The 21,661-nt window shown below is 40.8% G+C and overlaps 2 protein-coding genes across 2 annotated transcripts in view; one reads left to right on the top strand and one right to left on the bottom strand.

Annotated features, from left to right (window-relative positions):
* Window positions 1–2,396: 2,396 nt before the first annotated feature.
* On the bottom strand, window positions 2,397–9,060 carry RPS24 (ribosomal protein S24). Its single transcript, XM_054276596.1, has 7 exons — window positions 9,022–9,060; window positions 7,674–7,739; window positions 6,961–7,170; window positions 6,419–6,529; window positions 5,555–5,571; window positions 3,439–3,474; window positions 2,397–2,597 (listed from the first exon to the last, which is right to left on the bottom strand). The coding sequence occupies exons 1-5, from the start codon at window positions 9,022–9,024 to the stop codon at window positions 5,566–5,568; spliced, it is 396 nt and encodes a 131-aa protein (XP_054132571.1). The 5' UTR covers window positions 9,025–9,060; the 3' UTR covers window positions 2,397–2,597; window positions 3,439–3,474; window positions 5,555–5,565.
* A 625-nt stretch (window positions 9,061–9,685) lies between these two features.
* POLR3A (RNA polymerase III subunit A) overlaps window positions 9,686–21,661 on the top strand; it is a 31,576-nt gene continuing 19,600 nt past the window's right edge. Inside the window, exons 1-14 of the mRNA XM_054276595.1 lie at window positions 9,686–9,804; window positions 10,703–10,838; window positions 11,391–11,528; window positions 12,654–12,825; window positions 14,016–14,170; window positions 15,099–15,338; window positions 16,264–16,426; window positions 16,619–16,755; window positions 17,283–17,386; window positions 18,073–18,214; window positions 18,706–18,846; window positions 20,024–20,093; window positions 20,777–20,904; window positions 21,382–21,520. Coding sequence (XP_054132570.1) covers window positions 9,761–9,804; window positions 10,703–10,838; window positions 11,391–11,528; window positions 12,654–12,825; window positions 14,016–14,170; window positions 15,099–15,338; window positions 16,264–16,426; window positions 16,619–16,755; window positions 17,283–17,386; window positions 18,073–18,214; window positions 18,706–18,846; window positions 20,024–20,093; window positions 20,777–20,904; window positions 21,382–21,520 — 1,909 coding nt within the window. The 5' untranslated portion in view covers window positions 9,686–9,760. The remainder of the gene's footprint in view (window positions 9,805–10,702; window positions 10,839–11,390; window positions 11,529–12,653; window positions 12,826–14,015; window positions 14,171–15,098; window positions 15,339–16,263; window positions 16,427–16,618; window positions 16,756–17,282; window positions 17,387–18,072; window positions 18,215–18,705; window positions 18,847–20,023; window positions 20,094–20,776; window positions 20,905–21,381; window positions 21,521–21,661) is intronic.

Below are 21,661 nucleotides of genomic sequence, written 5' to 3'. Positions count from 1 at the left end.
GTGTAAGAAACCAATGACATTAAAACTAATTTTTTATAGAAACCGACCAAAATAATATTAACAGGTTAATTTCTTCTGACTGCTGCAAACAGATTTGATAGTGACCTATATACTTCAGTCCCTAAATGACACATTTTCTATCAATAGAAAGAACTCACATTGCCCATTCAGCTGACTGTTGGGACTGTAGTCTTCTCAAAGCATACTATGCCTCATTTATTTCAAGCCACTGTTGGTCAGCTTCATTTCTTCCCTTCAATATTTCTTGTCAAACTTGTTACAAGCTGGTCCCTAGACAAAACCACCTCATTGCACCCAGGTGGTGCCAAATTTTGCCCTTACCAAAGCTCTCTTTTTTTGTGCAGCCAGGACCATAATCTCTGCTGCTATACAGTTTTGATTCCTACCTACAGGAAAACACCAACATTTTTTGTGTGTGCAACTCCAACAAGCCCTGGCCATTGTAAACAGTCATTATTACAAGTCTTTCCACATATATAAATCTGAGATTGCTTGCCACCTGATTAATTTAGAAGTTGTTCTCCAAAATTCCTTCACCTTCTAATCCAGATTCCAGACTGTTGTTAAATAGACAAAATTACTGAAATCCTGAAATATGAGGGCCAGGCCAAGCAGGCAACAGTGACAAAGCTACTATCTCTAAATGATGGGATGTGCCAAGTTCAGCAGGAAATAAAAGGGTTCCTTCAGCACACAGTAGGGAAAAAAGCGAAGATTCCAGTTCCACTTAATTGTTTTACCTCCCACAGGAAAGGGGATTAGCCTAGTGTTCACAGCATGACATGTGCATTAAACCTGTGAGTTACAGAAAACCTGCTACACCTTGCTTAGACTGGAGTGCAGACGCAAACACTGGCAGAGCAAACCCACAACTGCTGAAGCACGATGATTGCAATAATATGGCACCAAGTTGTAACCATTTCAATCCATCTGCTTTGAAGTGTTACTGTACCACCCACATAAACAAATCTGTATTAAATAAAATGTAAGACATTACAAAGCTGAGGAAGAAAACCTTCAGTACTCAAATTCCAGAAACAATTTCTTGTGGAGGCAGACATTCCCCCCAGAACAGTACTGTTAACTACGTAAACTCTAAAACATCAATCCCACACAAGGCACTGTGCCACATACCTTTTGTGCACTTATTTACAGATCCTTTCTTGATTGCATAGCATTAAGGTAAGGAGGCTTCTGAAAAGAGCAACTAGAATTTGTGCCAGCAGACTAGAGCTTTCAAGTAGTAAACATTTGGAAAACACTAACTCTACAGTCTTCACTGAAACAGATGGTTTCCATTGAATTCAAACCAAGAGTGAAACAAGCATATCACTTGACTTCCCAGCTCCTTCACACAACTATTTTTAATGCATGTCTTCAAAGAAATTGACCTCTTTGGCAGGGGACAATTTGGCCTCCTTTCAGCCTATTCTATGAAAAATTGCTGTGTGTCTTCCTCGTATTTGTATTGCTGTGTTCACACCACCCCCTAGTGATTGTTCAATCACACTAAACAGTGTCACTCCTCTCTCCTTTCATGCTGAGCATTATATATGGGAAGTGTTTACTGCATACAGCACCACAGCTGTATGAGCTGTACAGCTAACAGTGTGACACTGCTGAACACAGACAGCAGCAACCCCACCAGCTCAAGACTCGAACTGAAGGTACTACAAGAGGCATTAAGTGCTTCATCTATACTTAGCAGATCCTGTACAACATCCCCTTTCAAACCCTTTAACAACTCTTAGCTGTGGTAGCACTGGTTTTCTCCCTCAAACACTGAAAGCACTTTACCTGTTTTACAATATGCTGCCCAGTAAAAAGGTAGTGCAACTCAAAACCAATGCATTTAGGTAAAAGGTCAGAGCCTTATTCAACACAGTTGCTAGAGCTGCCCAGTCTGTTTCAGTCCTACTTGAAGTACAGAATTTCTGCTTTCCATACTCCTCAAAACACCTGCACACCAGACTGCCCACACTTCCATCTTAAATGGCTCTTATAACACTATCAGATGAAAAGTTAGGCATTATTAGGAGAATTAAGCTGACACACAGCTTGCAGGCCAGAGACAGACACCAGAGCCTGTCCTGATAACTCAGGAACACAAGACAAATCCTTCCTAATGCCTTCATTAGCCAAAATCTTAACTGTGGAAGTAGGCAGCTCTGAGGGTCTCTGTGTGCATGTTTGGTTCTCCCTTGCTCTATGTTCTAGAGGCCTATATACAACAGGCAGCCAAACAAAAGGACTTTGCAAACACAGTTTGAACAATACCATGCCTACCTCCAACACTGCCTGCTTGGAATTAGCTCCTACTACTACCTGTAGGATGCTGTGGTTCACTTTAAATTGACACTCAAAACAAGACTTGATTAATTATGAACAGATTTTAATCCAGTGCAAACCATACACCTATAATGAATTTCTCAAACATTACAAAATGGTAGCATTTGAATCAAAATTAAAGGGCAAACCAGTGTTTTATTGACAGAATTTATTGATGTTAAATTCAGATGAGCATCCTCTGCTTTCCAGAGTTATTCATTCTCTATTTCTTCATAGAATGATGCTGCCTGTAAAGGAAAAAACAGATCACTAACACACAATAAAAACAATTTTTACACTTGTGCTTTTATAAAGCCTGAAAGACTTTCCCAAATAAGTAAGGTGAACCACACTGCTGTTCTTGCAAGAGCATAAAGCTTAAAATTTCCCAGCACTGCCATGGCAATAAATGAGCCTAAATTATAGCAATTTTGCAGAAGAGATCAACAAGCTACAACTGCTTTAACAGATTTCCGTTTAAGACATTACACTCACTATATCAGCTCCCAGACAGACTGTTTAATGTTTAAGTTCCTTCCAACTGAGTCACACAGACCATTTGTAATAAAACCAGTTTTTTCTGGAGCAGTTATTGACCATAGCACTTAGGTTCCTGCAGCAAAGATATAAAAAATGCAGTCTGACTTGTCTGTAAGAGCATCCTGTTTGTAAGTATTTACCTCAAAATGAGTACCTGTAAGAAAACAACATACATCTCTTCCAAACATAAGTATCATGCTACTTCAATCTCTTTTAGACAATAAAACCCAAACATCTATCCTCTTTAGCATATCTAGAAATGAAAAACAATAACACTAAAGAATGAGCAACTGTGGTAACAGTAAATCTGAAGTACCTAATGAACTATTTCAGTCTTTATACTGATCAGGTATTTCATGCAAGTCACATAAGATACCAACTCAGTAGTAAGTGCAAAAGTGGTTTGTAAACATTCTTAGCCTTAAACTCTTGCACTGGGTTCTATGTCTGCACAGGTACCACAGTCTTTGCAAAAAGAAACCTCAGAGTTGTTATCATAATGACTGCACTGCTGAATGGCTACCCTTACAAAGCATTCTGAAGGCATACCTGTTATCTGTTTTCCACCTGAAGAATGATCATTTACTGAAAAAGAGAAAGCATCAATTAGTAAGAATTTTATCTAAATTCTACTACTGTAGAAAACTGAGCTTTGAGGATTTTTACTGACACTCATTTACTTTTTTCAATTAATCACATTAAAATGTGATAGGAAACCCTCGAAGTTGTGACTACTGCAGAGACAGAAGACTTAGATTTCACTCACTGCCTTAAACTCAACAGCTATTTAGAGTTTAACTAATGCTCAGAATGCAACTGCCTGTTCAATTACACCTACAGGCTACAATGGCTTCCAAGTGCTTACCCATCCACAGTTCTGTCTGACAGCCCCACCTGACAAAGGCTGTCACAGCTACAGCTGTGACATTAAAGGGAGGGAGGGGATTATTTTGCATTTCAGTACCACTATTTTGAATGCAAAGACCAGGTGAGGCACATCCACATATTCTTGTTCCCAATTTTAGCAAGCTCAGCCAGCTCTAGAGCCACAGAATGTATTAAGTAACACAAAATATTTGAAAATACTTCTCTTGAAACTGCAGGGAAAATAGAATGGGAATGCTAAAGGAATGAGAAGTGAAAAGAAGCATCAAAGAAAACTTAACAAGACATCAGCATAGTTATGTCTGATTTTTTCATGACTACATCATATGTAACTTTTAGAATATACACTTGCCTAAATATTTCTCAGAATCAAGTACTGACACATTTACAAGGTAAAATAGTTCTCACAGATTCTGTAGGTGGACTCAAAAATGTGTTCCAGGGCTCCTATTAAAAATTGTTCCACGCAGCTGTGATAAGGATGATGAACCATACCACATCATGATCTCTGAACATGCATTTCTGAGGACAAAGCTTAGTGTATTTCACAAATGGTTTTCTATAATGCAGCACAGAATTCTGTTCAAGTACGTTGTTCGGGAAGTGCACAAAATAATTTATCTTAAGTGACAACACAAAGATTAGCAAATCTGGTAAACAAGTCACATCTAACCCATGCATACTCATCAACTGAAAGATCATTTTAAAAGACATCAAAATATCTCTAATCAAAAGCACAGTTTGCCTACTACTAAGACTACACGTTAGTTTGACAAGCACTTGATACAGAAGTCACATCTCCCATGTAACTACTACAAGGCATGATCCTTGCCTTCACTTTCTGAACTGCTGATATGCTTCAGGAGCTTCTATGAACTGGACACCATTAATAATTCAAGTGAGTCATTTGTTCACTTTTCATTAACACTCAAAACTACCTACCTTCAGGTGCAAACATCTTAAAATAAAAAGTTCCTCCATACTACTGGGATTGGTGCAACAAGAAATGGCTCCTTTGGCACTGATAGAAGTGTGTAACATTAGGTTTTACTACTAGTAGTGACATTAGGTGTTACTACTATATCAAATGCTAATCTTGTGCCATAAAACATTGTAGAACTTCATGATTAAAACACCATTAAAGCAAAAAGGAAAAAGGCTCCTAATATTTTCCAGCAGAGTAGTTCCCTGATCTACAAACTGTCAGTAACACTTGTTCCTTTCCACCCAGGGGTAACAAGAACTTCACATCCACTAACTACAAAATGTAATTTCACTGAGATTTCCAATTCCACTGTAATTTGTACGTTAACTTGGAACACTGCTGGGCAATAGTAAATAAAGTTTAATGCTGACAACTGTGCCATTTCCAAGCACCATCTCAAACGTACCAGGTGTGATGTGACTTAGCTTTCACGTACACCACTACTTTCACACAACGGTCAAGTTACACATGCAAGTGCACTGTACTACTTTGAATCAGATCCTGTGGTGACTGATCCAATGTCTCAAGTCAACAACACTGAGTTACTTGGATTTATTCTCACTGGGAATAATTATAAAGGTGATTCACTAATTTCAAAAGGTCTGGTTTGCTAGTAGCCAAATTTTAGTTCCATGTCACACAAATAAAATTCATTATATCATTAAGTGAACCCTCACATGACAGATGTAAGTTCAAATCAAACATGCATATAAGGCAGTACAGTGCTTCCATTAAAAGAATAGACATTTCAGGGATGTGTAATTCAGGCATCAAATCCATGCTCATTTCCAGTACCTGCAGATACTTCATTTCTGATGGAGAGTTCCAAGAAAGTAGGAAAAAAGCAAAAGTGAAGATTACTACAGTTCAAGATATCAAGGTATTTTCACAGCTACAGAACTAAGCATCACAACCCATTACCCTCTCTCCCCTTGCTAAAACACCTGAAAAAACCTCACTTGCCTGCATAGCATATTCAATTTTTATTAGAAGATGGAACACTGTGAGGGAAAGTGACTGGCTTCCCACCCAACCTATTCCTCAGCTTTGGTTTTGTTTCATGATAGAAGAAGCCTGCCCCCCCCTAACCTGCCTTTATCAGATCACAGCCACAGCCCAGGGGGCTCTAGCAGTCTAGCCTCAGCAGAGGAAGACTCCACCACCTTGGGCATCAGTCCCTCCAACCCCAAGGCATTCCACCTTATCTTTCTTTACACACTGTCCTCACTGCCTACACCACACATCCTTAACAAACTTACCTGGGTAAGGAACACCATACCAACAGTAACTTGGTGGAGTAAGCATTAGGGGTTTAGGCAGCCTGATTAACAAGTGTTAAGATTATCTCAAGTGTGTATTGCGAGACTGAGTTATGTGATTAGAGCAACACTGTTAGATTGATGAAGTTTAACAGTGACACAGAGGAAACAGTAATTTAGGAAGCATTGTTTCATGTCATATCAGCTAGGCTGGCAGCAGTGAGGAGCAAAACTAAGCTACTGAGCTGATGACAAGCTATACAACACAGAGTTTACCTTCTGTTATCCAGTAGAACAGGTGAAAAAATGTAAGAAAAACAACGTTATTCTGTTGTAGAACTCATAATCAACATTTCAATGGCATATGTTCACTCTAGTTTAAAAGATATTCTCATCCTACCTTCTTGCCAGCACCAACATTTGCCTTGGCTGTGCCCCTGACTTTCTTCATTCTGTTCTTACGCTCTTTTCGCTGCTTCCTGGAAGTCTTCTTCTTTTCATACAAGCCGTGCTATTAAAAACAGTTGAAAGTTGCTTTTAACATTGTTTCTCTACTAACAACTCTTGGAAAGTTCTACAGTTTCTGAAATGTTCAAATAAAGTTTACATTTGAAATATTAACTAAGTAGTGAGATCATTAACTAACGAATGATTCAACATAGAACATAAACATTGAAGAGGCACATGGATCAGCCCCATTTCTTATGCTTATTTTATACTTCAAATATAGCTTTGTTAAAAGTTACTGCTAAACACCTCTGGTATTACCAGTTCTTGCCTTCCCAATTCCCTAGCAATAGAGAATAAAAACACACTTCGCCTATTTTGCAAAGGCAGAACTTAACATGTGCTATTTTAGGAGCTCTCATACAACTGTACTTCACAAAACCTGAGTTTTTACACATGCAAATCCTGCTTTCAACACATGAGAAAACAACATACCCTGGCAAGCCTGTGCTTGGGTTCGTTTTTCTTTGCATAGTCCAGGGAATCATAGATCATGCCAAAACCAGTTGTCTTGCCGCCACCAAAGTGAGTTCTGAAGCCGAAGACGAAAATTACATCAGGGGTTGTCTTGTACATTTTTGCCAGCTTTTCCCTGATTTCTGTTTTGGGGACTGTGGCCTTTCCAGGATGAAGAACATCAATGACCTAAGAAAGAATTTAAACAACTTGATAAACGGTCAATGTCCAAGACACTTGAGGAGCACAAACTATAATTCATTTGACACAAAAGCATTCTGAAGAATGCTTCACTGAATTATTTCAAATGAAAAATACCTTTAAAATCATTAAATCCAGCAATAGATCCAAACCAGTCTCAATGTCACTAAGCCATGTTCTCAAGTGCTACATCTACATGTCATTTAAATACCTCCAGACAGGATGTTTTAACCACTTCCCAGAGCAGCCTACTCCAATGCTTAATAATCCTTTTGGTGCAGAAATTTTCCTCAACATCCAGTCACAAGCTGGTACAACTCCACCATCACAATTTACCTTGAGCATACATCAACACATTTAAACCCATACGCTCTTACAATTCCTTATTTAAGAACCCCAGAGATTTTAAGGGCCCCATATTTATAGCAGCCAAACCTTCTTCCAGCCCAGAACCACCAAAAAAATAAATGCAATTTTCTGTAGTCTTTTACCATCTGCTTGCGCTGCAGAAGTCTGTTGGTCATGAATTTCCTGGTTCGGATGGTCACTGTGTCATTCTGCAAGAGAAAACATGCAATAAAACAAAACAATAGCTACAAATGCAACAGAAGCTGAATATGAGCACAAATAATGCACAGTACCACAATGTTTAGGAGCCTCAGATATTGACAGTGACCTCACAATGTAAGTGGGCTTGTCCTGAGCCACAGAAAACACCGTTAAGTAATACAGGGAGAAACTGACAAACTCATCCCCAGGGTCCAAACAGCACAGCAACAGACACACCTTCACTACCATGAAAAGCTGACGCAGCTTTTAGTAGAAGACATGGATTTCAATCCCAAGTACTCCAACAATGCAACAGAGGCTTCCTCCTAAGCCCAAACGTTACTGCCTCTATGGCTTCCCACCTCTAAGCACAAGGGAGCACCCAAGATTCCTGGATGTTCTTGGTCAGTAGGTCCAGAAAAGCTTAGCCAGTTTTTTCAGTAAATGACATGCTCAGCATGGCACTTGGTGTGTTAGCACCGGACCTCAAAGTAAGGACATGAAGTGGGTGGGGGTAAAGCACAGGGTGAAAGGGGAGTAAGGATATAGAACAGAATGATTGACCATGCACTGCAACAGTAAAGAAGCTCCTCCTAATCCTCACGTCAAATTACCTGGGCTCGAGTACTACTGCCTGGCACCAATAAGCAGAACCTGGCTGCACCCTCTGATACACCCCTCCAAACACTGATAAGGCGGCCTTTCCATCACCTCTTCCGGAGCTTAAGACGTTCAGGTCTCTCAGCCTTTCCTCGCAAGAGAAATGCTCCAGTCCCCTTCCACTGGAACCACACCAGGAGCTTCATGTCTGTCCTGGGCTGAGGAGCCCAAAACTGGACATTCCTCTCTAGGTACAGCCGCACCACGGCTGAGAAAAGAAATCAGCTCCCTCGAGCTGCCTGCTATGTTCTTCCTGACACAATGTACAAGTCTCTCTAAAAACCCTGCATACCACTGCTTCCACAAGGCTTCCAGAGAAAAGCAAGCTGGATAATCGCGGGTGTGACCCACGGCAGCCCCCAGAGAGTGGCAGCGCACGGGCGCCTCGCTATCAGAGTACGGACACAGAGCGGCCCAACCCGCAGCACCGCCCTCACCCCCCAGCTCGCTGCTGCCGGCAGGCACAGAGGCGCGGCGGCTCAGCCACAGGAGCCGGGGCTCGGTGTCCGCCATACCCCCGCGGGCGGGTGCGGGCGGGCCGGGCCGGCACAGCGCGGCGGTGCGGGGGCGCGGCGAGGCACGGATGGCGCCGGTACAGGGCGGATGGCGCGGCTCAAACCAGGCACTCACCATGGCTGCCACTACCGTTCCTGCGACCGGAAGAGAAAGAGATCGACAACCCCTCCCAGGCCAATTATAAGGAGGCACAGACGTGCTTCCACCAGTAGTGGAACTGAGCGTGGCGCCGCCCTTTTTAGCGTCCGTCCTGGCCCGAAATGGCGATGGGCGTGGCTTTCGTGTGCCCTATAAAAGCGGTCGCAGAAAGCGCGTAATGTCGTGATGGGGAAAGGGTAAACTTCCTGTCTGCCGGCCAGCGCTTTTGGCCGGGCTCAGCCCCGCTGTGTGCTGTCGCTGTTGTTGGGCCGTGCGCGCTGGGGGTCCCGCCGCTGGTGACCTAGGGCTGCTGTGGGGACACGCAGAACCACGGACTGAATGTGGTGGCGCAGCCTGCCTGGGGAGTTGCTTGGGGCTCTGGGAGTTGGGCCTTTTTAGCCTCGGGAAGAGATGGCTGAGAGAAAGCCTCATTCGTGTGTGTAGAAAAGGAGGGATGTCAGAGAGCGGGACTGGGCTTGGCTCCGTGGTGCCGGCTAATAGGCCGAGGGGCGGTGTGCCGGCGATGCTCGGGAAGTTCCTCCTGAACACGGGGAGCAGTTTCTTCGCTGCGCACTGAGCGCCGGAGCGCCTGTGGAGGTTCCCTCCGGGGAGGTGTCCCCCGGTGCCGGCAGGGGGCGCTGCGGGCGGAGGCCGCGCTGACCGCCCCGGCCCAGGCCCCGCGTGCAGCCGCCCGGGCCCCGCTGCAGCCGCCGCGATGGTGAAGGAGCAGTTCAGGGAGACCGATGTGGCCAAGAAAATGTGAGTGGAGTCGTGCGGTGCCCGCGGGCTGAGGCGGGGAGCGGCAGAGTTGTGGGCGACAGAACCGCTGTAGTTGGAGCCGGCAGAGTGTTGGTGTGGAGGGCCGCGGTGAACAGCTCGTGACACGGCTGCTCCGCTCATCGGAGCGCTGCCACAGGCTGGGCTCTCCCACACGGGTGGCTGTGTCTGTGTCCAGCTAGGGGGATGCCCAGGAAAGTCGATAAGTCCCTCAGATAAAAACCACCAACTCACCGTAAAACAGTTTTATTTTTTATAGTTATTTGAAAAGATCCTGATTCAGCAATGTTTTGACTCAACCTAGCTACCTTTGTATTGTTTTAGAATGTTTTGGGGTCCTAAAAAGGGCAGCGAGGCTGCTGAAAGAACACCAGCCCTAGGGGAGAGCGTCTGAGTGAGCTGTGGTATTCAGCTTGGAGAAGAGGAGGCTTAGGGCAGAGTCTATCTCTTTTCTAAAACCACCTGAAAGGAGGCTGTCGCCAGCTAGGAATTGCTTTCTTCTTCCAGGCAACCAGTGACTGGATGAGAGTGCCCTAAGTTGCACTAGGGAAGGTTTAGATTGGGAATGAGGGACAACTTTGTCACAGAAGGGATGTTGGAGCATTGAATGGTCTGCCCAGGGAGGGGTGGAGTCACTGTCCCTGGAAGTGTTTAAGGAAAGCTCAGATGTGGCACTCAGCGCTGTGGTCTAATTGACAAGGTGGTGTTTGGTTATAGGTTGGGTTCAGTGATCTCTGAGGTCTTTTTCAACCCAGTTGTTTCTGTGATCACTTGCATGTAGGTGTGCTTGTCATTATAAGTAGTTTTGCATGTGTGTGTATATATATCTATATGCCTATATGTATGTTCCCATACATATATTTGACATTTCTTATCTTAGAAGCCACATCTGTTTTGGCATGAAGTCTCCGGAAGAGATGCGTCAGCAAGCTCACATTCAAGTGGTCAGCAAGAATTTGTATAGTCAGGACAACCATCACTCTCCGCTGCAGTATGGAGTGCTGGACCATCGCATGGTGAGGACCTTTCTCTTGTTTTCCAATCTCTTTCTGGGGAGTTGCTCAAGTGGTTAAAAAAAGGTTGGGGTCACTGAAACATACTGTTTGTCCAAAGTGAGTTCAAATGAGTCTTTACTTGAATTTCATAGACTATTAGTTGCAATGCCAGTTACTATTTTTACAGTTTTGGTGGGCAGGAATGCACTCTCTTGAGGCAGGAAGTAAGTTACTTTTCTGCCAAACTGCTGGGATACACAGAGGCATGTGTCATCAAAATGCCACAGTGTAGATTTTAGTAATCTGTAAACAATTTCTAAGTAACAGTTTGTGAACAACTTGTAAGAGCTGCCTGAGTCCAGGTCATTGTTGTCAGCAGGGGCTGTGTGTAAAACCCATTTTTCTTAAGCGTCAGAGTGACTGTAGTGCTATTGCTGTGCTTCTGATGCTGGGGAAAAGGAGTGGCTTTGCTACTAGGATTCCTGACCAGTTTTTTAACTGCTGTGTTTTGTATCTATCCTATCAGTTACAGCTAACTTTTTTCTGTGCGTGTGTGTTCTCTTTCTCCCAAAGGGAACCAGTGAAAAAGACCGTCCGTGTGAAACCTGTGGCAAAAGTCTGGCTGACTGCTTAGGGCATTATGGGTACATTGACTTAGAACTACCATGCTTTCACGTTGGGTACTTCAAAGCTGTGATAGGCATCTTACAGGTAAACATGATCATGATTTCCTGTCAGTTTCTGGTCTAAAAAAGGAAATTTTCAGTAAAGACAATGCTTGAAAGTAGTTGAGAAGGCCAAAATAAGGTTCCTTTGTGAACCTATCTGTGTACATTTTCTTTTGTAAAATACATGTATTTAAAGACCAGTCTTAGTGATGTTCTATGTAATCTCAGATTGAAACATTCTGTTGTTTTTCTGCAGTTTGAGTTAAATATATGCAGGATAATTTTCCTTTCAGAACATCCAAGTAAATCAAAGCTCTGTTTGCTTTATATAAATTCAAGGCCCTACAGAGCTTAGCTAATTGTTGGATTTTGGGGCTGTTTAGATGGTCTGGGAAAAGCCCAAGATGGCCTTGGGCCCCCGGGTTCGAAAGGACGAGAGGAAACTTCAGATTTTTTCTCGGTCTCGGTGTTTATTAATTGCTTATCTAAAAGATTTTCTCTTGGCCTGACAGAGTTCTGCTCAGCAGTCAGCCATGGGCACACACTGAGAGCCCCTGGGGCGGCCACCTATCTTTATACCCGGAGTTACGTATACAATATTTATCATTTTTCTCCAATACCCTCTACCCTTATTAACCAGTGCACTTTTAGTAAAGACCAATCCCAAAGTGCCAACATCACCACAGAAAATGGAGGCCTAGAGGAAGAAGAAGAAGGAGAAGGGCACACCCCAATTCCTCCATCTTACCTCTCTAGACCCCCCTGTACAGAAATTTTAAACCCTGTATCTCACACTCCAATTAACTTATCCCTTCACCATTCACCCCGGTGAAATCCTCCTGTCCTCATACTGATGTCATCTCCCCTGTGGGATCAAAGTCCAGCCACCAGACATTTCTGGCAACATTCCAGGACTCCCGAGCCCCCCAGGGGTGGTCTCGTTCACCCTGCACCCCAGTTCTGAGAGACTGAGATCCCACAGCTAATGATTTGCCTTATTGACTGTATTTTTCTCATGTGCTTGTTAGTGTATATTCCAGTATGTGATTTGGTCTTCTAATCAAGACAGTGGTATCTCATTCAAAGAAACGCACTGTGTTGAAGAACTTAAGCTGTAGTTCTGGATGTTACATCTCTGAATGTGTCTCTTAAACAACTTACCTTTAAGATGATCTGCAAAACCTGTTGCCGCATCATGCTGTCAGTGGAAGAAAAAAAGCAGTTTTTAGATTACCTTAAACGACCTGGCCTTACGTATCTTCAGAAGAGAGGGCTGAAAAAGAAAGTGTCTGAGAAGTGCCGAAAGAAAAACACTTGTCCCTACTGTGGGGCCTTTAATGGTGAGTATCAACATGAGCAGTTTGTGATGTTATCTGCTCTGGTGGTTTTCACCTTGTGATAGGATCCAAATCTTGAATATGTTTGTTCATTGTGCAGCTAGTGGGTGTTCTCTCTGGCCTTCATTAAGAAACAGGTAATTGCATTTTTAGAGCCAGGCACATCCTTGTTAAACCTCATTTGTGTGGATACTGACATTTTCCTAGTTGCTTGTAGTATTTCATGTTTCATGTTGTAACCAATATTTGATACTTCAGTCATGACAAAAACACCCCTTTTAATGTGTTTTTAAAAATATTGGGAGCTATTGGCAATGATGAATATGTTCATAGAGAAGTATTGATAGTATTTGTAATTTTCAGTGAGCATCATTTTTCATCACTGAAGTCAATTGTCTTAAGATTATTCCTTCTTCAGGGCAGAGTATTTTTGTAAGAGTTTGTATGTGGTTTTCAAAATAGGTCTTGGTTTTTTTCATTTACACTGATCACATGCTACTGCTGTTTAAGGACTTGGTTTATTGCAGGTTTATAGTAGATGGTTAATCCATAACTTAAGTTCTAACTCTTGAAAATTGTGGGTTCTTTGCTGAAATCTTAAGCAACTCAATAAAAGTAGAGCTGTTTTATCCTAGGTGCCCTGTCTACACATAGGGGCATAAACAGTAGGCATTTAGAAAAGTTACATAATGGGTCAGAATACTTCAGTGAAACAAACTGAGCATTTGGACTTGTCTGTGCAAATTTCATGAATCATGTTAGCTGCATGACATGAAAATATTTCAGATTTTTCTTATAATTCACTTCCAAAATACTTCAGAAGATACTGGTAAGATACATAAATTGCACTTCTTAGTCCTGTTTTTAGTGTGGAAACTTCTACTTTAAAAATATCTGCTGTGAATGAGATGAAGCTGAATTAAAGGTGTGGTCTAAACCACCTACTTTCAGCCTCAGAGGCTGCACCATCATGTAGGTACACCAAGCCATCCATATAAAAAGGTATAACTTGATTGTCCTTTTGTTGTTCTGAGTTTAGGAAGCTGGTTAATAAAGCTGATAAGGTTTTATTTTTTCTTATGTTCACTGAAGGTTTAGCTTGTTTTAGAACTGTAACTTAAGTTTTGGTGGTGTTTTGTGTTTTTGTGTTTTGAAATAAAATCCCAAGGCAATCTATATTTAATTCCTTGCAGGAACGGTGAAGAAGTGTGGTTTGTTGAAGATAATACATGAAAAGTACAAGACAAATAAGAAAGTTGTAGATCCAGTAGTATCTACTTTTCTCCAGTCCTTTGAAACTGCCATTGAATATAACAAAGAAGTGGAGCCCTTACTGGGAAGAGCTCAGGTGAATTTTATTATTTACCTACATTTTTTGCTCTTTTTTTGTGCATGAAATAAAACTCCTTAAAGCCTTGCAATGTATCAGCTCAAGTCTTGTGATGACCCAAGAATTTTGTATCTCAAAAGATGGATGAAGAATGTTTGTATCCAGTGCAATAATGTTAATTTGCTAAAATGAGAAATTTAGTATATTAGCATGTTCTGGTACACGATCATCTGCCTGTAAATAAAGTAATGTTCTCACTGTGCTGTGCTTCTATAAACTAGAACAGGAAGAAGAAACACAGGTCCATATGAAGTTTGCATGTGTATATAGGTTTACTGTAAGACAGGTATTAATTCCAATGCATGCATTTTTTTCTTCAGAAGTTCTTAATGTTGAGAAAGAGCAGACTTAATTTGCTATTTGTTTCATTAGCTGTTCACTGTATTCAGTTTTGTTTCCTTCTGCTCTTAGCAAGCTGGAAAGATCTCCAGGTACATACTTGGATGGAAAAAGTAATGAACACAGCAGTAGATGTACTAACATGAGAGAAATATCTAGGTAGTACTGTAATCATGTGATTTTTTTACTAATGAAATGAATACAATATGCTGTAAGTTTGTTGTAGGATATTAATTGAGTTGCTTTCTCTATTGACAGTGAGATACTCTCCATTAACTCTTGAGACAACAGAGGAACGCACTAGGAAGTAAACATGCAGATATAGGGGAAAAATGGAAGGAAAGGATATATAGCAAGCTAACATTTGAGATGCTAGAAACATTGGTTCAGAATAAATAAACCAAAACATAGTTTTGTTTGCATAAATAGTTCTGTATTTGCCTTTGAAAATGGTTATTTCTGAACATCAATAAAATAAGGGGAGGAGGGAGGCATTGGAACTTGATACGATGGCTTCATGTCCTCATTTTCCCAATGGGTTTTGTAGGAAAACTTGAATCCTTTGGTAGTATTGAACCTCTTTAAAAGAATCCCAGTGGAAGACATCCCTCTACTTCTAATGAACCCACAAGCAGGTAAACCTTCAGATCTGATCCTCACACGGCTCCTGGTGCCTCCACTGTGTATCAGACCCTCTGTGGTGAGCGATTTGAAGTCTGGCACCAATGAGGACGATTTGACAATGAAGCTGACAGAGATCATTTTCCTCAATGATGTGATAAAAAAGGTGAGTCAGCCTTCACCCTCTGAGACTGCTGCCTTCAGAAAGATTTGTGTGGGATTGAATATAGCTAGTGGGTTTAGTGCTTACAATCTGGTGCTGTATTTCTATGTCGTTGGGCATTTTGCTGAGAGACAGGAGCAGCTTACTTCAGATGGGACTGGCTGAGTGGCTGCTTGCAGTGTAGGACCTGCTGAAGGTCTGCTGGGTTCTTATGAGAAATGTTTTTTCATTTCAGCTCCGGTCCGTTTACTCTTTTTTTAATGTTTTCTTTCTTTTCCCTCTCCCATGACTGTCATGCTTTTTGCATAGTTGCTTACAATGAAAATATTACACCTATTGATTTGTGTTGTGTTTTTTTTTTTCTTGTAGATCTTCCTCCTTTCTTACATCTTTGTGCTTTATTTATTCCACTATCTGATCTTGAGAAATCAGGTTTCATTTAGCGTAGCCATCAAATTGAGACTAAAAGATGATTTGATGTTGTGTCTTTTGCTTAGAAGAGCACTTCTACCAGAATAATACTTTTCACACTTTTCAAAACTGTTCCTTTGTCAGGCAGACAAAATGAATTGAATACTAACTCTTCCATGATTGAAAAACTATTAACTGCTCATTTTCCTGTCAGTTAAGTTATATTAGCTTAAGTGGATTGGGAAAAATGTAATTAAAAGAAATACCTAATTTTATGAGCATTTGCTCAAAGCCCATATTAGTCAAAAGATTTTTTTTTGCTGGGTTCCCTTGTGGTGTGCCTTATGCTATAGTAATTTGCATCATCTTACAAAGTTATTTTCCCTTTTTCATTCCAATTGATGGAAGCTTCATGATATTTGCAAAGGAAGAGTTGTAGTCATAGCAGAAAATTTCTTGTCTAGTTAAATATATGTTGTTATATTTATTTTCTGAATTGGATTACTATTTTGTTTAGCATAGGATATCAGGAGCCAAAACACAGATGATTATGGAAGACTGGGATTTTCTTCAGCTGCAGTGTGCCCTGTACATTAATAGTGAGCTCTCTGGCATACCCCTCAACATGGCACCTAAAAAATGGACCAGAGGTTTTGTTCAGAGACTTAAGGGAAAGCAAGGTTTGTCTAAAAAATTGCTTTTAATAATTTTTTTAATAATTGAACCACAAATCTTTGCTATTGCCAAGTCTCCTTCTGCTACTGCTGTGTTCCACCTCAGTGCTGTACCTTAAATGATGCTCTGATGTCCTGTCTTAATATATAACATTTTGAAAGCTATTTATATTTAAAGAGTTTCAACTGTTTTGTTAGGTCGGTTTAGAGGCAATCTGTCTGGAAAGAGAGTGGATTTTTCTGGCAGAACAGTCATTTCACCTGATCCTAACTTGAGAATAGATGAAGTAGCAGTGCCTATTCATGTTGCTAAAATATTGACCTTTCCTGAAAAGGTAAGTAGTATGACTCAAAAACTTCTTCTATTCCATTTTTTTTCCCTAAGTCAGACCTTGATGTTGTTTCTTTACTCACTCTAAAAGGGTATGAATGTACTGCATTATGTTGGAAATGCCATTTATTGATGCTTTGCCAGTTCTCTTGCTGCTGGCAAATAAAGATCTGTGGTATTGGATATAGGCAAGTGCTGGCAAGATGTGGTGAAAGGAGTGACATCTCTACAACTAAGACTTTTGCTTCGTGTTTTTTCAATTCATTCACAGATTTGTATCAAGGAGTGGATGGGTACTTTTATTTCTAAGTTTCCCTCCCAGATTTTTAATTTAATTCCTTCTGATATCCTGCTCTAAGATAGGCTGGTGTTTTTCTCCTCTATTCCTTCCTGTGAGTTCCCCTCAGCAGCTGGAGGCTGTGTAAGAGGATTGTCAGTTGAGCCTAAAATTTGAGAATACAAAAGCCATCAGTAAAAACAAGATGCTGAAATATGTTCTGCTTGTTTCTGATTGAAGTCTTTATGCAACAGGTGAACAAAGCAAATATTAATTTTATGAGGAAACTTGTCTGCAATGGTCCTGATGTTCATCCTGGAGCAAACTTCATACAGCAAAGGCACACCCAAATGAAAAGGTATTTTGCTTATCTGTAATGATTCACTTTTTATTTCTCCCCATCAGTTTGTTCTTGTTGGTATACAAAGGCAGTTATATCTGCAGAGATTAAAATTTATTTTTAGAACCTTTCATACAGGGCAGTAGAAAAAGAATTGTCTTTATGTTCTCAGGTTTATTGTACCAGTTTTTAAAATAGTCTCTTGCATTTAAACTAAAGTGCACGTGTACTAATGATGTTGAACTGCAGTTATATTATTTTATGTTTGAGTTGATCTTAGCTGAAATGGAGGGTATAGTACAGACACAAGTGAAAACAGGTGGTTTTGGGCAAGTTGTACTGGCTGTTTTCATGTGAGAGCTAATCTAAAGTCAGTTTATATGTAGGAAGGAGGGGTAATACATGAATGAAACTTCCTATACTCTGATAGAATTGAAATAAATTCTGTGCACTTAAAAATGGACTTTTTTCTTTCTTAATGCTTAATCACTGTAGCTTTGTTGACTAATGCCAAAATAGGTTCATTGCTTAAAATAGCAGTGATTGATGTTCAGTCCATACCAGTTTTGTTTTCTAGTTATTGTAATACAAATACTCCAGCGTTTAATGGAAAAGTTGGCATTATAAACACAGAATTTATTTTTAGTTGTCTTTGTTTAGTGTCTGTGTATCTTCTGACTGCATGGTTCTCTCTTCCTATGAAGGTTTTTGAAGTACGGGAACCGAGAGAAGATGGCGCAGGAGCTGAAGTTCGGTGACATTGTGGAGCGCCATCTGATCGATGGTGACATCGTCCTGTTCAACAGGCAGCCCTCTCTGCACAAGCTGAGCATCATGGCCCACATTGTGAGTGCCCACAGGCTGGCACAGACAGTGCAGCCTGCAATGCCAGGCACTTGGCCTTTATGGTGTTCCTGTCTTACACAAGCAAAAATCAACAGCTCTTGCTGAAACTGTGTGGAGCGAGGATGAATGCAGTGCAGTTGTGCCTGTGCCTGGGACCTGATGTGTACCCAGGCAGGGTGCTGTATGCACACTTCTTCCAAGAGCCATAGTTGACCTTGCTATGTCTTCTGTGAACATTTCATTTTTGTGGAGTTGAGGTGATCTCTACAAAGCATGTTGTCTTCTGTGCTTTTATAAATATTTCATAATGAAAATTATTAGCTACATTTCTATAATATAATCTGAATACAATTTCTGTCAGTTCCTGCTGAATCAAATCCTATAATCAGGAATTTTGATTCATTTTTGTAATATAAAAAGGAAGCACTTGAGCATGGCTTTTTTTAGCCATGATTGACTGTGTATACCTAATTTTTTTTTTCCTTTTCCAGGCTAGAGTAAAACCTCATAGGACATTCAGGTTCAATGAGTGTGTCTGTACACCATACAATGCAGACTTTGATGGAGATGAGATGAACCTTCACCTTCCTCAGACAGAAGAAGCAAAAGCAGAAGCACTTGTTTTAATGGGGGTGGGTAGATAAAATGCTCATGTTGGAATTTGGCTGGGGACAGATGGGCTGAGTCCTTTAGTTCTTAACTTGCATGTGAAATCTGAAATACTATCAAGATTAGTGGGTGTGGATAATTTCCAGCTTTGAAGCTGAAAACTCTGCAAAAACCACTTTAGAATAAATTAGGACTGTTACACCCTGGTAATCAAATAGCCTTAGGTTAAACATTTGGGGAAATTGCAGTATAGGTAGATGTCATGAGTATGCTTCTGCCTGACTGTCCTTAGAGATGGCTACCAGGGTGGCTCTGTTACCAGCAGATCCATCATTTGCTTCTGGTCTGACAGCCTAATTGCAGGTAGATGGACCAGCTGGAGATGAGGTGGTGATACTGGGCTTGTACTGGAGAGTGCAGCTTCCCAGAGAAGGCAGGAGGGAGTGGGCTCATAGAGCAGGTCAGAAAGGCAGAAGGGAGGGGAGATAATGATCTGATGGTTGCAAGCTTTGATCTGTGGTGTGAGTAAGTAGCAGCTAGCTAAGGGTTTACCTTACCAATCCATTGCTCCTTTAGCATTACCAAATGCTACTCTCAATTCAGGTGTACCCATACAATTGTTGGCTGTGGCCTGTTGGAGCTCACTGAACTGACTTGTGAGCTTAAGAACACCCCCAAGTGATTCAGGTCTATGTGGGAATGGGTTCAGGCAAAACTGCTCCATGGGTGGGGGTGATGAACTGGAACAGTAGTTTGAGTAAAACAGAAGATCATGGGGCTAGAGGTGGCTTTGTTGTTACCCATAGGAGGGATTACATCACTTGCAGTATTGCAGTTGATCCCTGTAGTGAATGTAACACCCCTTGTCCTTTCCCCTGTTCTCATAGCTAGTTTGTCTCCCCTTCCCTGTCCTACCAAAACACATCAAGTTGTTTGCCACTTCTGTTTGGAAACAGAATATGCAATTTCCAGTAACTTTTCTCAGACTATTCCTTAGCTGTCAGTAGAAGTGCATGGATGGAGGTGAACTGAAACCTCTGACTTCTTTTTTCCATCTTTTTGAGGAAAGCTGTAGTTCAATTTAGAATAAGCTTTGACCATTTCACCATAAAATAAATGTCTTAAATGGTAGATTCCATTTTAAATAGCCAATGGAATATCAGTGTCTTCAAATGCATAACATCATTTTGTGTCATGCAGACTAAAGCAAACTTGGTAACACCTAGAAATGGAGAGCCTCTTATTGCTGCTATTCAAGATTTTCTCACAGGTGTGTATGAGCTGGTTTCAGAGCTGTGTTATCTAACAGTCGTTCCTTCAGAATTACTTCCCTTTTTCAGAGATTTTCTATATTAATTAAAAACTTCCATCTTTCACAAGTCAAAGTAACATTATTAAATAGGGCTGTTGCTTTCCTGGAAGATAATGATGCCCTCAGAGTAATTTCTGATGTTGTCTACCTTTGTAGCTGCTGTTATTACTACCTTTGAGTGTGTTTTTCTGCAAATGAATGTTTGACATCTTTGTGTGCATTCAGTAGACAATGTAAACTGCTTATGATTATGGTAGAGGAGTTGATTTCACTCCATAACTATTCGCTTTAACCTCCAGTATGTACCTTAATGTCTTTAATTCTTTAGGAGATGTTCAATGAACATAAGGAAGAAAGTGTACAAAAACAAATGCTGAGGCCTTGTTTAACTTAGGAAATAGTCTGAGATCAAGAGAGTAAGTTATAGAAATAGTTCCTAAATGTTCCTAATTTTTAGATATTTAGTGTGGAGCAATTAAACAAAATTCTGGAAAGGATTTACAACTAAAGCTGCCTAAACTATTGTTGTTTTCCATAGTAAGTAGCTGATTCATATAAGAATGAAATAATTAACACTGAGTATGCAATGGCTTTTAAATTGAATCTAATTTCAGTCTGTCATAATACTTTTTTCATTCCAGGTGCTTACCTTCTTACATTAAAAGATACCTTTTTCGATCGAGCCAAAGCCTGTCAAATTATTGCATCTATCCTGGTTGGCAAGGATGAAAAGGTCAAAGTTCGCCTTCCACCCCCAGCAATTCTGAAGGTGTGTCAAACTATTTTTTTCATGTTACTAAGGTTTTCTTTATTGTGTGTTCTTGACCCACAGTGATGCTACATGAGTCTTTCAACTCCTAAAGTTTGAAATCAAAGGTACTTTATAAAGAAGAATTATGAATGTTGCACCCTCTTTCAGAAATAAAATGACAGCAGCATCTTTGAGATTTTTTGCCTTTTCTAGTTAGGAAGGGGAACATGACAGTTAGAGGGAGCAGTAGGGCATGTTTGTCTGAGTGCATGCTCATACCCTGTTGTAAAGGATAACCATTCAGCACCCAGGAGGTTCAAATATATTAAAGGGGATGTGTTTAAAAGGAATGCTACCATGCATTTCTACAAGTATGATTCTCTGTAGACTTGTTCTGTATGTCAGGCAATTTTACAATTAAATTCTTGCTTGCTCTTTTTCTGTAGTCTTAGCATAAACTTGTAATCTTTATTCTTCTCCTTCTGTTTCTCTCAGCCTGTAACACTCTGGACAGGAAAACAGGTTTTCAGCCTCATCCTCAAACCCAGTGATGATTGTCCTGTGAAAGCCAACCTACGAACCAAGGGCAAACAGTATTGTGGCAAAGGGGAGGACCTGTGCTACAATGATTCTTGTGAGTGACACTTCTAAAGCAGTGTTTTGCAAGTTCTTTGCAAGTCAAAGAAATCTTAGAAATTATTGAGCTTCCTGTAGGCATTGAAGCTGTACTTGACATAAGTGTTCTTGAAATGAAAATAAGATCTTGCAGTTTTTC

Source organism: Melozone crissalis, unplaced genomic scaffold (genome assembly GCF_028551555.1).
Source record: "Melozone crissalis strain CALT ecotype California unplaced genomic scaffold, PUWL_Pcris_2 ptg000019l_1, whole genome shotgun sequence".
NCBI lineage: Eukaryota > Metazoa > Chordata > Aves > Passeriformes > Passerellidae > Melozone > Melozone crissalis.
Note: the sequence above shows the minus strand (reverse complement) of the source record. Positions and strands in the feature narration are given on the sequence as shown.